The 13994-nt window shown below is 42.0% G+C and overlaps 1 protein-coding gene across 3 annotated transcripts in view; it reads left to right on the top strand.

The window, feature by feature from the left end:
- Nucleotides 1-13188: 13188 nt before the first annotated feature.
- KIFAP3 (kinesin associated protein 3) overlaps nt 13189-13994 on the top strand; it is a 64998-nt gene continuing 64192 nt past the window's right edge. For all 3 annotated transcript variants that reach the window (XM_074546434.1, XM_074546433.1, XM_074546435.1), the window contains exon 1: nt 13189-13380. In XM_074546434.1, the coding sequence (XP_074402535.1) occupies nt 13220-13380 (161 nt within the window). In that variant the 5' untranslated portion in view covers nt 13189-13219. The remainder of the gene's footprint in view (nt 13381-13994) is intronic.

The following is a 13994-nucleotide window of genomic DNA, read 5'->3' as shown; positions in this document are numbered from 1 at the left end:
CTGACAAATATCTGACCAAGTTTTTAAGAACAGCACAAAGGTGACCCAGCTTTCACCAAGCAAGATAAATCTTATTTGGAAAAATAGACCCGATTTTCTTTTTAAGCAGGATCAGTTCCCTAGTCCAGCTCACAGCTGATATGTGGCAGTTTGACTAGAACAGTGCAATATCACAGGGTGGAAAACTTAGAGTTTAAGGGTTTAGAATACAGTAATATATATAAAGCAAGATGGAGGTTTTAGGGTGGAGGCTGGTCCTTCTTCTTCACCTTCTTCTCCCTGGGTTTGGATGGTTTTGTGTAATTGGATAAAAAAGTTCCCATTGCAGGCAATGGGTGGTTGGTTATTGGGGTAAAAGTGAAAATAATTCAGGTGTCATTTCTTAATTAAACAGTTTATCCTTAAAAGACCTTGTAGAGAGAGAGAGATGGGGCTTCATTTTTAGTTTGTTAGAGTGAAGTGCTGTAAAGCTCAGGGTTGGTGAGACTGTGACACAGACACCTGAGTCCCAACAAGAAACACCATCTCACACATTTAATCCCAACCCTGGCAAAAAGAAGCAAAGAATCCACACCAGAGAGTGCCACAACAGCCAAATGTAATCCTGGATTCACTCAGCAAAGTGAGGTTTTCTCTTACCAGACACCGTAAACCCCATGAGAATTGTTGGGCACAATGGCACCCACACTTGTCTTTCCATGGTACAGTTCTCACCCAATACAAACATGTCAGAAATAAGAGTTCTGAAAAAAAACCAGGGTTAGTTTTTCAGGGTGAATGTTGGTTATAACTCTTTTAGATAAATTAATGATGGGTTTGACTCACAGCAGTCCTGCCCTACACAAAAAGAGTGAAGATCTCCAGAAGGCTGCATAAACACTACTTTTATTTTCTTATTATTTTACCTGCATGTGATCAAATCCCTGTTGCAGCTCTGTCATCTGTGAGTTGCTGTGGACACACCATTGCTCCTCAGATCTTAGTGCAGATAACCAAGTGAATCTCAAGAGCACTGGGCCTTTTAAAGCACTTCCTACTGCTGTCAAAGCTTAGATCAAACAGATTTGTGCCCAGAACTGTGTGATAAAGAGCACATAAATAGCAGGGTTGGCTTTGTTGGTTTGTTGGTTTTTGGGGTTTTTTGGTTGTTGAGTTTTTTTGTTTGGTTTTGCTTTTGGTTTTGTTTGTTTGGTTTGGTTTTTTGTTTGGTTTTTTCACTAAGTGGATGCTTCGTTTTCTATTTGTAAACAACAGCATATTAATATTTTCTGCTAAGAACAACTCACAAGTGGTTCATGCTGTCTCCTACACTGATATTCTGAACAGGAGCAGAATCAGTCTGCCCAGAAGCTGTGAACAATTCAAGCACTGTTACACATCCCACATCTGCATTCACAAGGAGCGTGGGGTTTGAGTGTGGGCACGATGACACCCACACTATCTGTGACTGCTGAAATATGAGCAAACCCACATCTCAACCTTAGTTTCCTCTCCCAAATGGCCACTTGACTCTTTCTGAAGCTGAAGCCAGCTAACCAGCTTTTTTCTTGGTGGTCGGGAGAATCCAGAGCTCTGGATAAAGTGGAGTAAACTAAACTAAACTAACAGTCCACAATGCCTGCCAGTCATTGGCTTGAACAGCTCTTGGTCTAGAATAGGAATTTGCTTGTATTTATGTGGCTAAGCCAACATTTCCTCTGTGTGCCTTCCTCTCCCTTCCCATGAGATCAGGCAGTCCTGTGACAAGAGGTTTAGCAGAAATTAAAATGAGGGATCAGCTAGAGAGGCTCCTTGTTAAAACACCTGCAGCTCATCTCTGCCTAAGTAGCCCAATTAAAATCATGTATCAGATGGTTTATGGTGAGTTGCTGCAAGATCCAAGGTGGATCTGCTTGTTGGGACATCAGGATATTTAAGGAGGAGTTGCTTTTATATTAGTAGGTAACCATCTGTCCCTGCAGATTGGAGCTGTACATGTACTTCTGAAACACATCAGCTGCACAGAAAAAGAAATAAAAACATGTGCACAAGCTCCACATATCAAATAGATCACAAAGGGTCAATGTTACCTTTAAATGATTATGTTCTGCTTACAAAACACCTGGTATGCAATTTCCACACAGACAGCACTCAGGACTGCTGTAAGATTTCTCTTTATCTTAAAAAGGCCTCTATAATCATCACACTCATGCTTGGCATACGCCACTCATGTGTCCAATCAGACTTAGCAGTTTTCAAAATTATTGCTGTGGAAATAATTTAGTTTTGAGTTGACTGTGGAATTGACAAAAAAAATAAAAAAAAAAAAGAGTGCTTTGGGTTGATGAGAAACTTAAATATTGCCCTTTTCTCACACACACAAAAATTTCTGTGTCAGGCCAAGCAAAATGTTTTCTAATTTTTTATTTGTAATCAGATTCAGGTAGATTTGGTTTCAGCCTATCGTTTACAAGTACAAACAAGAATAATGTCTCCAGCAGACTGGTCAGTCTTGCAAAATCACTCTGTGTCAAGGAAATGCAGAGCAAAGCAAATCCTTGGGCAAAGACCCAGCCTTGGGAGGACAGGACTTCTGATGTCTCAGGAGAAGCCCTTGCTTTGAAGCACATTTCCAAAGCAGAGTTCACTGCTTGTAGGTCAGGATGAACTCACAAGCCTTCAGGGCATATCCTGCACAATTCCCATGTGCTTCCATGGGTGCAGCCACAGCAGCAATCTGGTATCATTTATACAGTTGGAATTTAGCAATCTGGAATTCCATCTAAAGCAACAAAACACAGCATCTGAGCCCTATGGGTAAATATATATTAAAATTAATGTCACTGAAATTGGCCAGAGCTCTGTTCCTATGGAGGGAACACACATTTCTTTCCCTCTAATCCTTCTAGCCCTGGTGCCAACATTATAAATTACATTATAAAGGGAGTGAGTGAAGCCACTCTTGTGTAGGAGAGGCAGCTTGAAGATTTTGTCCCAAGCGCAGTGAGAGTCCCAGCAGGACCCAGATCTGCAGATCCACGAACAGTTTGCTAACACAAACAGCAATATTTGGGGAAGACTCCTGAGCTTTGGCCAGGAGGATTTTATTTGGTTCTGCTCAGTGGTGCTGAGGATGAAGGGAAGGAAGGGCAGGGTTCCTGGTGAAACTGCAGCAGGGGCTGCTCTGTTGTTCTTGATAAGAAGCATGACAGCTGTGCCCACAACATCTGGTTCTCATTGAACCCTAGTGAGAGCTCCTTGCTGAGTCTCTTCCACCTCAGATGTGGTGGTTTAATTGATGGAGCCTGAGAAGGTTTTAGGTCCTGCATGGAATGCTGCCTTTCACTGTGATATGTGACACTAGATACAGTAAGGGCTGGGCTGCTCAGAGCCATCTTTTAAAAGCATTTCTTTTCACTATTGAATTTTGAGTCTATTGCCCTCTGTTGGCTCAAGTGCAGGGTAAAACTCCTTTTTGAGGTGAAGGCTAACAAAAATTTCCTCTTGCCTGAGTGGGGAGGCTTGAGGGGTTTGGAAAATGCAGGATGAAGTCTGCTGTAGCCTTGTGCATGTGAGTGTGCTCAGTTCCTGTGCCCCCACAGCTCTGTGTTTTTATTAGCACAGCTCTGACCAAGGAGGAAGGGGCTCTGGAAACTGCCTGGCCCGGCCATTGAAGACTGCAGACAAGAAGAAAGTTTTTAGAAGTGATCAGAGAGGATCGTGGTTTGGTGAGCAGGATGTTGCACACTCATGGAACAGCACAAAAAGCAATGCAGAACCCCCTCAGGGAGAGCTGGGCAAGTGGGAGATAATTTAGGCTCAATGTCTTTCAGCTCTGGCATGCGACTGTCAGAAATGCTTTGGTGAAAAGTCCCTCAAGGATTTATTTTCAATTCCAAAGCAAGAGGAAAGATGGCAACCCACACCATCAAAGCTCCTTCTGCACACAACACTGCCAGAAAAAACATGCCTTTCCACTTCCTCTCAGCTGGATCCTTCCTACCTAAGGCATGAGGCTGACCCATCTGCTCAGACCACAGAGCTACTGCCCCGTTATCCTGTGTCTGACAGCCACTGGCAGCAGATTCAGGGAACAGCCCAAATCCATTAGGTAGGAAGTGTGCTTTGGCTAGCTCTTAGCACTTAGCACAGAGTCAGAGCAGGTATTTTCCTGAACTCTTAGAAGGGCCAGGCATGAAGCCTCCCCAGTGTGGGAAATCCAGGGCACACAGTGGTGATGTGATGTGCACGGGGTGATGTCAGGCAGGGACAATTCCCTTGCTCTGAAAGATTCAGGTGTCCTGTGCCTGCTATCTCAGTGTGAGTCCTTTCTTTAGGAAAAAAAAAAAAAAAAAAAAAGTATCCTACATAGCATAGTTTCTATTTTAACATTTTGTTATAACCTAAAACTATATTTACCACACTACTTAAGAGAATTAATACAGCATTACTTTCTAACACAACACATATCATATTCATTTTAATATTTGTGAAAAGCCAATCATAAAAAAAGCATTTTTCACGGACAGCTTTTTTGTGGAGTGTGAACAACCTGACAAAAGAGCAAAAGAAGAGAGTGCCATGGGTAACAATAGAGCTGCAGAAAGAAGTGCTCTGTGCAGACCAGGACAAAAGAGACCATTTAACCTTCTCAATCTGCCTCTCTTTTTGCAGAGGCAGAGATGTAAAGATCCAGGCTTTCAGATCTGCAGCTCTGTAGATCCCTCCCTGCTGTTGGCTTGGAGGGCAAACATCAGACTGGCTTTCCCTGATCTGATACAGGGGAACATCTCACAGCAGTGCTGTTGAACATCAGTCAGAACTTTTAGAACTAAAGTAGAAAATAGATTGTTCTGTGAGCCACAGAGCAACAGGAGAGCTTCTTTTAGATGTGTGTCTTTCTGTTTCCATCTGAAATAAGCCCCATAGCTCCTCTCACTTGCCATCTGTTGGGAAAGATCCACCCTGGACAAGAAACTGCAGCCAGGCTGGAACCTGTGGCATTCACATTCTCTGAAAAATCCCTTCACCCAGGATTTTTCTCTTGGGAAGCTGAGAAGCCTCAGAGAAAAGGAAAACAATTCTTATCTCATTTGCTTCTCCTGTGTTTTGCTCATGCAGAATGTGTTTGGAGATTGTTTACCCACAGGTGATTGTTTCATTTTTGACTCATTGGCCAATCAGGACCAAGCTGTGTTGGGACTCTGGAAAGAGTCACAAGTCTTCATTAACAGTTTTTTAGCATTCAGTAAGTATCCTTTCTGTATTTCTTTAGTTAGTATAGTAAACTAACTATTAAAGTATAGTATAGTATTCTTTAATATAATATAGTATCATAAAATAATAAATTAGCCTTCTGAGAACATAGAGTCAGATTCATCATTCCTGCCTTCATTGGGGCATTTCCCAGCAAATACAATAGGAGCTGCTGTGGGACAGCTTGGCCAGCAGTTCCTCTGTGCTGTCTGTCTGTCTGTCTGTCTGGAGAGTGTGCACAGAGGGACTGACCCCTCTCTGCTGCCAAAGAGCTGAACTCTGCTTAACTCTCCCTGAGCACAGTCCCCACCACAGGTCTCTCCCTCATCTGCCCAGCAGCCAGAGCACACAAACCCCTAGAAACTTAATTAACTTGCAGACTTGCACACAAACCTGCAGAAACTTAATTAACTTGCACATCTCTCAGTGGTGATTGCACTTGGCCAACATGTCACGAGGGCATTAAGAGGGAGGGAGCAGAAACCTGATGAATGCACGGATAGGTAAGGCAAGATAAAACTAATTTCCTCAGGAAGTCAAAGAAAAACGAGCTGAAAGGAAAAAAAGAAAAGTTGGCTGTAGAGAACAAATATGACAAGTGACCTTGAAGGACCTCTGGCACCTTTAGCTCCTGAGAAGGAGCAGCGTGGCAGAAGCCTGTGAGTGTGTTTGTGTGAGCACAGCAGGGAGATGAGGGGGGTCAGGAGCTGCAAGCAGCATTTTTGGATCAGTGAAAGTATCAGGAGTATAATATCCCTTGCATTTCAGACACATTTCAGTGTCTGTGGCATTGCTGGCTTGATCAGCCTTCATGTTTTACCTGGCTCTGTGTTGTGTGGAGTTTCTCAATACCAGAAACCCGCCAGTTAAATTCTGTGCATGCCTTGAAACATTAAATTTACCATTTCTGAAACAATAAATGATAAATATCAAGGGAAAAGAAAACTAGATTAAACTCAACTCCTGGACAGCATAAACTAGAAACCTCTTTGTGTGAAATATTGCTCTTACACTGAGGAGTGGCTCAAAATTTGCAAAAACCTCTGTTCAACACTGATGTAGAAACCTACATGATCAAGACTGGAAATTATTTGCTTTGCATTGATAATTTCTTGATAAACTCTCAAACTAGAACAATTCAAAAGCCAAATGGATGTGTGCTGTCCTTTGGAACCAAAAAATTATCAAGATGTGAAAGGTTTGAGATGGTTAAATGTTTCCTCCAGAGGCTGGGGATTAACAGCCTGGGCAAGTAGCAGAGGAGGGAAATAAAAAAAAGAAGCAAAATAAAAGAAGAAACTCTTAAGTGACCTGACAAGGGAAACTTAAATCTTATTTTTAAGAGGTTAGGTTGTACTAAAGCTTGAAAAATTAAATCCACAGCTGTCTCCAGAGGACTATATCTCACTGAGAAAGCTTCAAGTAAGTTTATCATGTATCCAACACCTAGACATTGGACCTCAGGGACCACTAGGATAATATTTCCTCTGGATTAGCAAGAAAGCTTGCAAGTGACATTTGTATGAGACTAACTTTTAGTTTAAGGGGTTTCCTTATAAAATGATAAATGAAGAATGAGCACACTGGGAAGGGAAATTCTTGCAGTTTGTAAATCCAATACATCCCCACTATTTGTTTAAAAATGTACTGTTATCTCCTAAATTAGTTTTATTTAGTGCCATCAGTAATTTGATGGTTTTATGTCTGTCATCCTCCCAGTGAGGATCAATGTGTTCTTTACGAGCAATATTTTTAATTTCATAATCCCCTTTATGAGAAATGCTTTTAATTTCAGAGACCACAAGCACTGGCATGGAGACAATATGTATGAAAAAAAAATCTAGAGTGAAACTAAAGGAAACAGAGGGTGGATCTGGCACAATTACAGTGCTTTCCTTTTTTGGGCTTCTTCACTACTAGTTAGTAAAGCACAGGAAATGTTGGAATGCTACTAATTAATTCACCTCATTATGCCTTGCCAGGACAACTGATATTTCAGAGGAATCTCATGAAACATGTGAGATGCTCAGCTGGGTGAGCTAAGGACAACTTTAACATGCTACCTCTGAAATCTGAAATCCAGTAGAAAACTGAGTTTTGTACAAAATAAAACTCAGACATCTACACTAATGCCAATGTTGGAGTTTTGTACCACAAAGCACTTTTTAAAAAAAAAAATGTATTTCACTCTTTCTGTGTCTATATAAAATATATTGGTGTGAGGAAGAGGCCATGGGTGCCCACAACAAAATACCAGCAGTCTGTGGATGGGTTACAGTAATGCAGCCCACAAAGAACATCAGGGACAGTGGTGTTTTCCTGCTCTACAGAAAATCCTCAGTTACACACCTATAAAATTCTCAGTTGCACACCTATGTGCTTCTCTGTGCCTGCACAGGAGGTGGAATGAAGAAAAAGCATACAGAGCAAAATTAAAAGGGGAAAGTGAAATAAGGGGAATGGCTTAAACAGCTTGCAGATGGTAACTAAATTAGCTGAAAGCTGAAGGATTGTTTTTTCAACAGCACTGTAAAACCTCCATTATTGTAACCCAGAAGCTCCTGAGAACCAGTAATTTCCAGAGCTGAACTTCTCCTATTTTCTTACTCATGGACCAGCCAGTCTCTGCTTTTTCCTTCCCCCAGTCCTTTCCAGGCTCCTGGAAAGCACAGCTGGGAGGGTGAGGGAATATTCTTTGCCCCATGTTCCCTTCCACCTCCTATGGGTCTCCTCCTCTGACAGCCTCTCCCAGGTGCTCCAAATGCTCTCCTGCTTTTCCCTCACCAAGCAGAGCGAAGGGGCAAGTGCACTAAATCAAACCCAAGCTCAGCCTCCGCTTGGTTCCTTCCACGATGGAAATAAAACAAATTAGCATCAGGACAGACCCTGGGAAAGGATTTACTCCACACTCACCCACATTCTCTTTCTTAAACTCCTGATATAAAGAATGGTAATAATGGGGAAGCATCAACTCATAAATCCTAAGGTAAGTCATTCCATGTGTTAAGTGCTATCCCAGTAAAATTTTATGCTTTATTTCAGGTCTGAATTCATCTAGCTTGAATGCCTCTCCTTGTACTTCCATTCTGCTACATTCCTGATGTGCTTTGGCTAAAATTAGGTGGAAACAAATACAAAAATACTGCAAAACTAGAAGAGTTTTCCTGGGTATGAAGAACAATGCTGGTGTAGTCCATGATAGTTTAAAAACTTAACAAAAATATTTTGGCTGTAAAGTGGTGTGCAAAATCTTCACTTTTTAAATGAAGTGTCTGAAGTATTTAGAATTAATATTGAAAAATTGATATTTCCCTCTTGAATCCATTTGAAATGAGTTAAATGTCACCAGAGCAACACCACTTCAGCTGAGGTACTCATTCCTTGCTCTCCCTTTGCCTTTTTTGGACAAAAACTGAAAAAAAGAGGCAATTATTGTTGTGCAAAGTAGAAACAATTTGATGCTCACATGCAGAATCCTTTTCTTTAGAAGGAGAGGAATTCCTGATTTATGATGAAATATAGACTTGTTCAAGTGTAAAAGAGACCCCTCCTTGAAAACACTTTAGCTAGTGCTTAACTTTATTACTGTGGCAAAATTAACCATGTGCTTGAGTGGTTGCAGAGTCAGAACCATAAAATGTCACAGCCTTTATAGCTATGAGTCTGCTTTCTGCCTGCTGCATCTAATAAACATTAAGAGGTGAAATTCTGTCCCAGCTGAGGTCAGTGGTAAACTCCCATTGATTTCAGCAAAACCAGGATTTTGCACAAGAAATCCCCCTCATGGTCATCAGGGGTCACAAGATGACACAAACAGAGAGAAGCCATCTGTTCCTTTCTTGTGTGGACACCTCCATATTGAATCTTTTCAGGCTGGTTGCCGGAAAATGAGGAGAAATGGAGAATGCAAATCCTAGTGCAGCACAAACACTGAACATCCATATCCAGGATAGGTGTGGCACTTAGGGATGTGCTTTAGTGGTGGATTTGGCAGTGTCAGGTTTATTCTTGGGTTTGATCTTAAAACTCTGTCCAACCTGCAGGATTCTAAGATTCTGTGACAGTGTACAAGGTGCTGTTTTGCCTTCCTCACAGCAAAATTCCCTCTTAAAGGCCTGGTCTGGACTCAGCCAAATGGAAATCCAGGGAGATGGTTACATTACCACAACCCCAGCTCCAGAAGGAGCTACAAGGCCACCAAAGATCACCATGGAAGGCAAAAATTCTGATTTCAATAGACCAAAGAAGAAAACAGCACAGTCTGCTTTACAGTGAACTCTGTATGAAGAGATCTGCTTCTTCTCACATCTTCAGATGTTTCTTTTTATACCTGAAACAATGGAAACCTATAGGTAATTTTCTTCCCTGGTTTGAATGAGATGAAAATTGATGCATTTGCTTAGCTCAGTGTTATTATGCCATGTTATGTTGTATTCTATTAAATTAATTACATTATATCATATAATATCACATAATATCATATATCACATAATATTAATATATTTAAAATATATTTCTAATATACTTAAATAGAAATAATAAATATATTAAAATAGATTAAAATATATAATGAATGTAATCATTAAATTTATATTATATTATATTATATTATATTATATTATATTATATTATATTATATTATATTATATTATATTATATTATATTATATTATATTACATTATATTATATTACATTATATTATATTACATTATATAATATCATATCACATCATATCATACCACATAAAATCATATTAATATATTTAAAATATATGTATAGTATATTTAAAAATAAAAATAAATAGAAATATATATATTGATATATATATATATATTTTTATTATTTAATTATATGCAGTCTTGTCATATACCAAAGGTTTATTGAAGACAATGGAAACACCTTTTTTGGCTTATAAATCACTGCTAGCATCAGTACTTTTCAAAACTAAGAGAACAAACAAGAAGAAATAAAATCAAGTTTACCATGAGGCAATGTGGTGGGTGCTGCTCCAATGTCACTGAGTGTATTTTCATAACATGTCTGCAGCTTGATCAAAAAATATAAATTTGGGGAGTTTTTGCATAAAAATATTGTTAGTTACTCCATCTGTGCTTATTCTTCCATAAATCTATATATATATATATACACATAGATACATGTACCATATGGGAGCACTCCACAGTTCTTTCCTCTTGATTTTTACCCACCTGCTTCACTCCTCTTGCTCAGCTTCTCCTCATCTTTCCCCACCATTCTCCTCCTATTCTGATTTTCTGTACAGCTCCCCAAGCTCTTTCACACCCTCCTTTATATTCCCTCACTACAAAAAAATAAAAATCTCTTCTTCAAGCTGACTCCAGAACCATATTTCTTGCAACTGTTCTACAAAAAAAAAAAGCCAAACTAGCCCAAAACCACCCAAACAAAAGAACAAACACAAAAATCTTGTATATTCCAGCTTCTGCTTGCAACTTGATCACCCTTCTGCCTCAAAATCCACCCTCTCTTTCCTCCTCTTACTTCTACCATGCAGGTGAGGAGATATCCAGAGTCCCATCCCATAAATTTCATCACATTGTAAGGACAAGGATGTAAGGAATTATGCAAAACAACATCAGAAGCTCAGGGCAAGGCTGCAGAACAAAACCTCAGGCAACAGGTGCTCTACAGTTGAATTTTAGAAGAATCCACCATGCAGTACCTGGGGTTTGGCGTTTGTGCCACGTGGTTTTCTGAACCCAGCATCAGCTGGTTGTCACTGCCCAACAGAATTGTTTGATTTGGCAGAATTGTCTGATCTTTGTAGGCTCAATACCTACAAAGCTAAGATATTTATTTCACTTGGACTCTTTCCAGCCTCTTCTGTCCCTTCAGGTCCTGACAAAGTTTTAGCCCAAACATCATGGCACACTGAACTGGAATAAATGTTCCTTTACTTGTATTTTTTCACTTCTCACATTCTTTTGTATCATTCTCATCTTGTAATCTCTGGCCTGTTTTCTATAGATGTCTAAAACTAGACTCCATTCACAGGCATATGTGACCAGATAAATAAGATAAATTCATAGTGAAATAAATGAAGACTGTCAGGTATTTAGTGCTCAGTAAATATCAGACTATTTTTATGGCTTAAGAGTTTAATGTTTGGCTTATGCTTATCAGGAGAGCTGCTGAAATCACTGGAGAATTATCATTCTGATTAGGTATCTGCATTTTTTTTTCTTTATGACAATATTACTGTGATAAAAATAGAATAAGTAACCAAGGGTGTTATGTTCTAGCAATGTTTTGTAAAGTGCTACAAAGGTAGCACTTAATATTTCACAGGCTACTTTCTTTTTCCATTTTCTGTTAAAACAAAGGCAGGCACTGTGTGGATTCCACAAAATATTTTATTCTGCTCTGTTACAGATTATGAAAGTATAAAAAATCTTAGTCTTTAATGGGATCTGTAGATATTAAGTATTTATTCTTAATATTTTGCCACAATACAAACCAAAAGCTTTGTTATTTATTATTTATTTCTGCCTTACCCCTATGACTCTGAGCAGACAGAATTTTCAGTTGTAAAGAGTACTCCAGAAAACTGCAGCCCATTAAGGTCCTTTCTGTGACCTCTGGGATATGATGCTGTTTGCTTGATCTTTAGAGTGGTTTGTAAATGAGATTAAGGGACAGAAAATTCAGGTGCTGGCTGAATATATAACTTTTCCAACACGATTTTGGATTTGCAGCCACTTTGCTTGAGTCTGGAGCTACAGCTGTGTCATCCCTGTGCCCTCTGTGTGTCAGTGACCCAAAATGAAGATTATGTTCCAAAACACCAAGGCAAGGAGCTGGTGCTGAGGACCAGTGGCCAGCTCAGGTGGCCCATAATGGGGCAGGACATCACAAGAGCTTTTCTTCAATCCTCCTCTAAATACTGCACCATAGGGTCTGGAGCATCTCTGGATGAGGAGAGACTGCAGGAGCTGGGACAGCTTAGTCTGGAGAAGAAAGGTGATCTCATCCATCCATGGAAATGTCTCCAGGGAGGTGCCAGGAGGATGGTGCCAGACCATTTTTGGTGCTGTCCAGTGGCAGGGTGAGGTGCAAGAGCCATGAATGGAAACACAAGAAATTCCACCTCAACATGAAGATGTTCTTTGCACTGACCATGACAGAGGAGGCTGTCCAGGAAGGTGTCAGATTCTCCCTCTCTGAAGGCATCCCAAACCCACCTGGATGCATCCCTGTGTCACCTACTCTGGGTGACCCTGTCTTGGCCAGGACTATCTCCAAAGTTCCCTTCCAACCCAGCCGTACTGCAATTCTGTGAATGTTCTGAGATTCTCCCTCACTCCTGCTGAAATACCTCTCACCAAAACCAACTTGCTGATTAATTGAAAAAAACATTTCACAATGTAGCTTCCCAAACCCACCTGGATGAATCCTGTGTCACCTGCTTGGGGTGACTCTGCCCAACCCACAGATTGTCCAACCCAGCCGTGCTGTGATTCTGTGAATGTTCTGAGATTCTCCCTCAGGTCCTGCTGCTGGCAGTGTGCTGAAGCACCTCTGACCACAAAAAACTTGCTGATTAATTAAAAAATAAATTGATGATTTGGCAGGAAGTGGTAGTGATATCAATTTCAAAATAATTAGGAATTAAACAAATACAGAAGACTAAGTAAAGGGCACCAATCCACCAGCCTCTACTGTCCTCAGGTCAGGTCACCTTTCACTCTCAGCCAAGCGTCTAATAATCTGAATCATATCGACGCCCAGAAACGCAGCGTTTCTCAAGCTTATAAACTTAAATTTTGTGTACATATTTAGGGGATAAAAAAAACCCCAACAACACAGCTTCTTTATTTCAAGTCGGGCCGTTCCGTTCCGTGAGGGGCCGGCAGCGGGCGGGGCAGCGCTTCCCCCGCACCTGCAGGGGGCGCTAACGGGGAGGAAAAGGCGGGGCCGGGGAGGGGAGGCGGTGAGGGCGGCGCGCATGCGCGGGGCGGGGCTCGCGCTCTCCCTGGTAACGAGCACCGCGCGCGCGGGGCCGCGCCCTGCCCGGGCCGCCCCCCCCAATCCCATCCCATCCCCTCACGGCCCCCGAGCGCCCCTCACCGCCGCCATGCAGGGCGAGGACGCCCGGTACCTCAAGAGGTAACCGGGGAGGACGGGCACGAGGGGCGGCGGTTCGTGCCGGGGGGATGAGTGGGGTGAGGGGAGTGGGGGCGGGGGTTGTCGCGGCGGTTGGGGCGCGGCAGGTTGTGCCGAGGGTGGATGGAGTGTGTCAGGTTGTGGGGTGCGCGGCACAGGTGTTGCGGGGTGTTTGCAGGGCAGTATGGGGGAGCTGAGGGGTGGAGTGTGAGGCTGAGGACTGACTTGGGGATGGATGGGAGATTGGGGAGGTGACAATGGAGTGTTTTGGGAGAGTGATGATGAGGTGGGTGGAGGTATGGCGATGAGGAGGGGCTGGTTTGGAAGCTGTGGTGTGCTGGGGGAGATGGGTGAGGGAATGGCAGACAGATTTGTTTGGGCGGTCCCCCCTCAGCCTGCCCCACTCTGTTGGGAACAAGGTTTGGATGAGCATTGGGAAGGTTAAAGATGAGTGAAGGTTACAAAGGCAGGCTGGGCAGAGAGGTGGGGTGGGTGCTGCTGAGGAGGAGAAAGAGGGATTTAGAGGGTGCTCTGACCTGGGGGTGGCTGTGGTGGCATTTTATGGCGTGTTTGGGATGGGGCACTGCAGTGACAGCAGGGTGAAAGGAGAATCGGTG

This window comes from Zonotrichia albicollis, chromosome 8 (assembly GCF_047830755.1).
Source record: "Zonotrichia albicollis isolate bZonAlb1 chromosome 8, bZonAlb1.hap1, whole genome shotgun sequence".
Lineage (NCBI taxonomy): Eukaryota > Metazoa > Chordata > Aves > Passeriformes > Passerellidae > Zonotrichia > Zonotrichia albicollis.
Note: the sequence above shows the minus strand (reverse complement) of the source record. Positions and strands in the feature narration are given on the sequence as shown.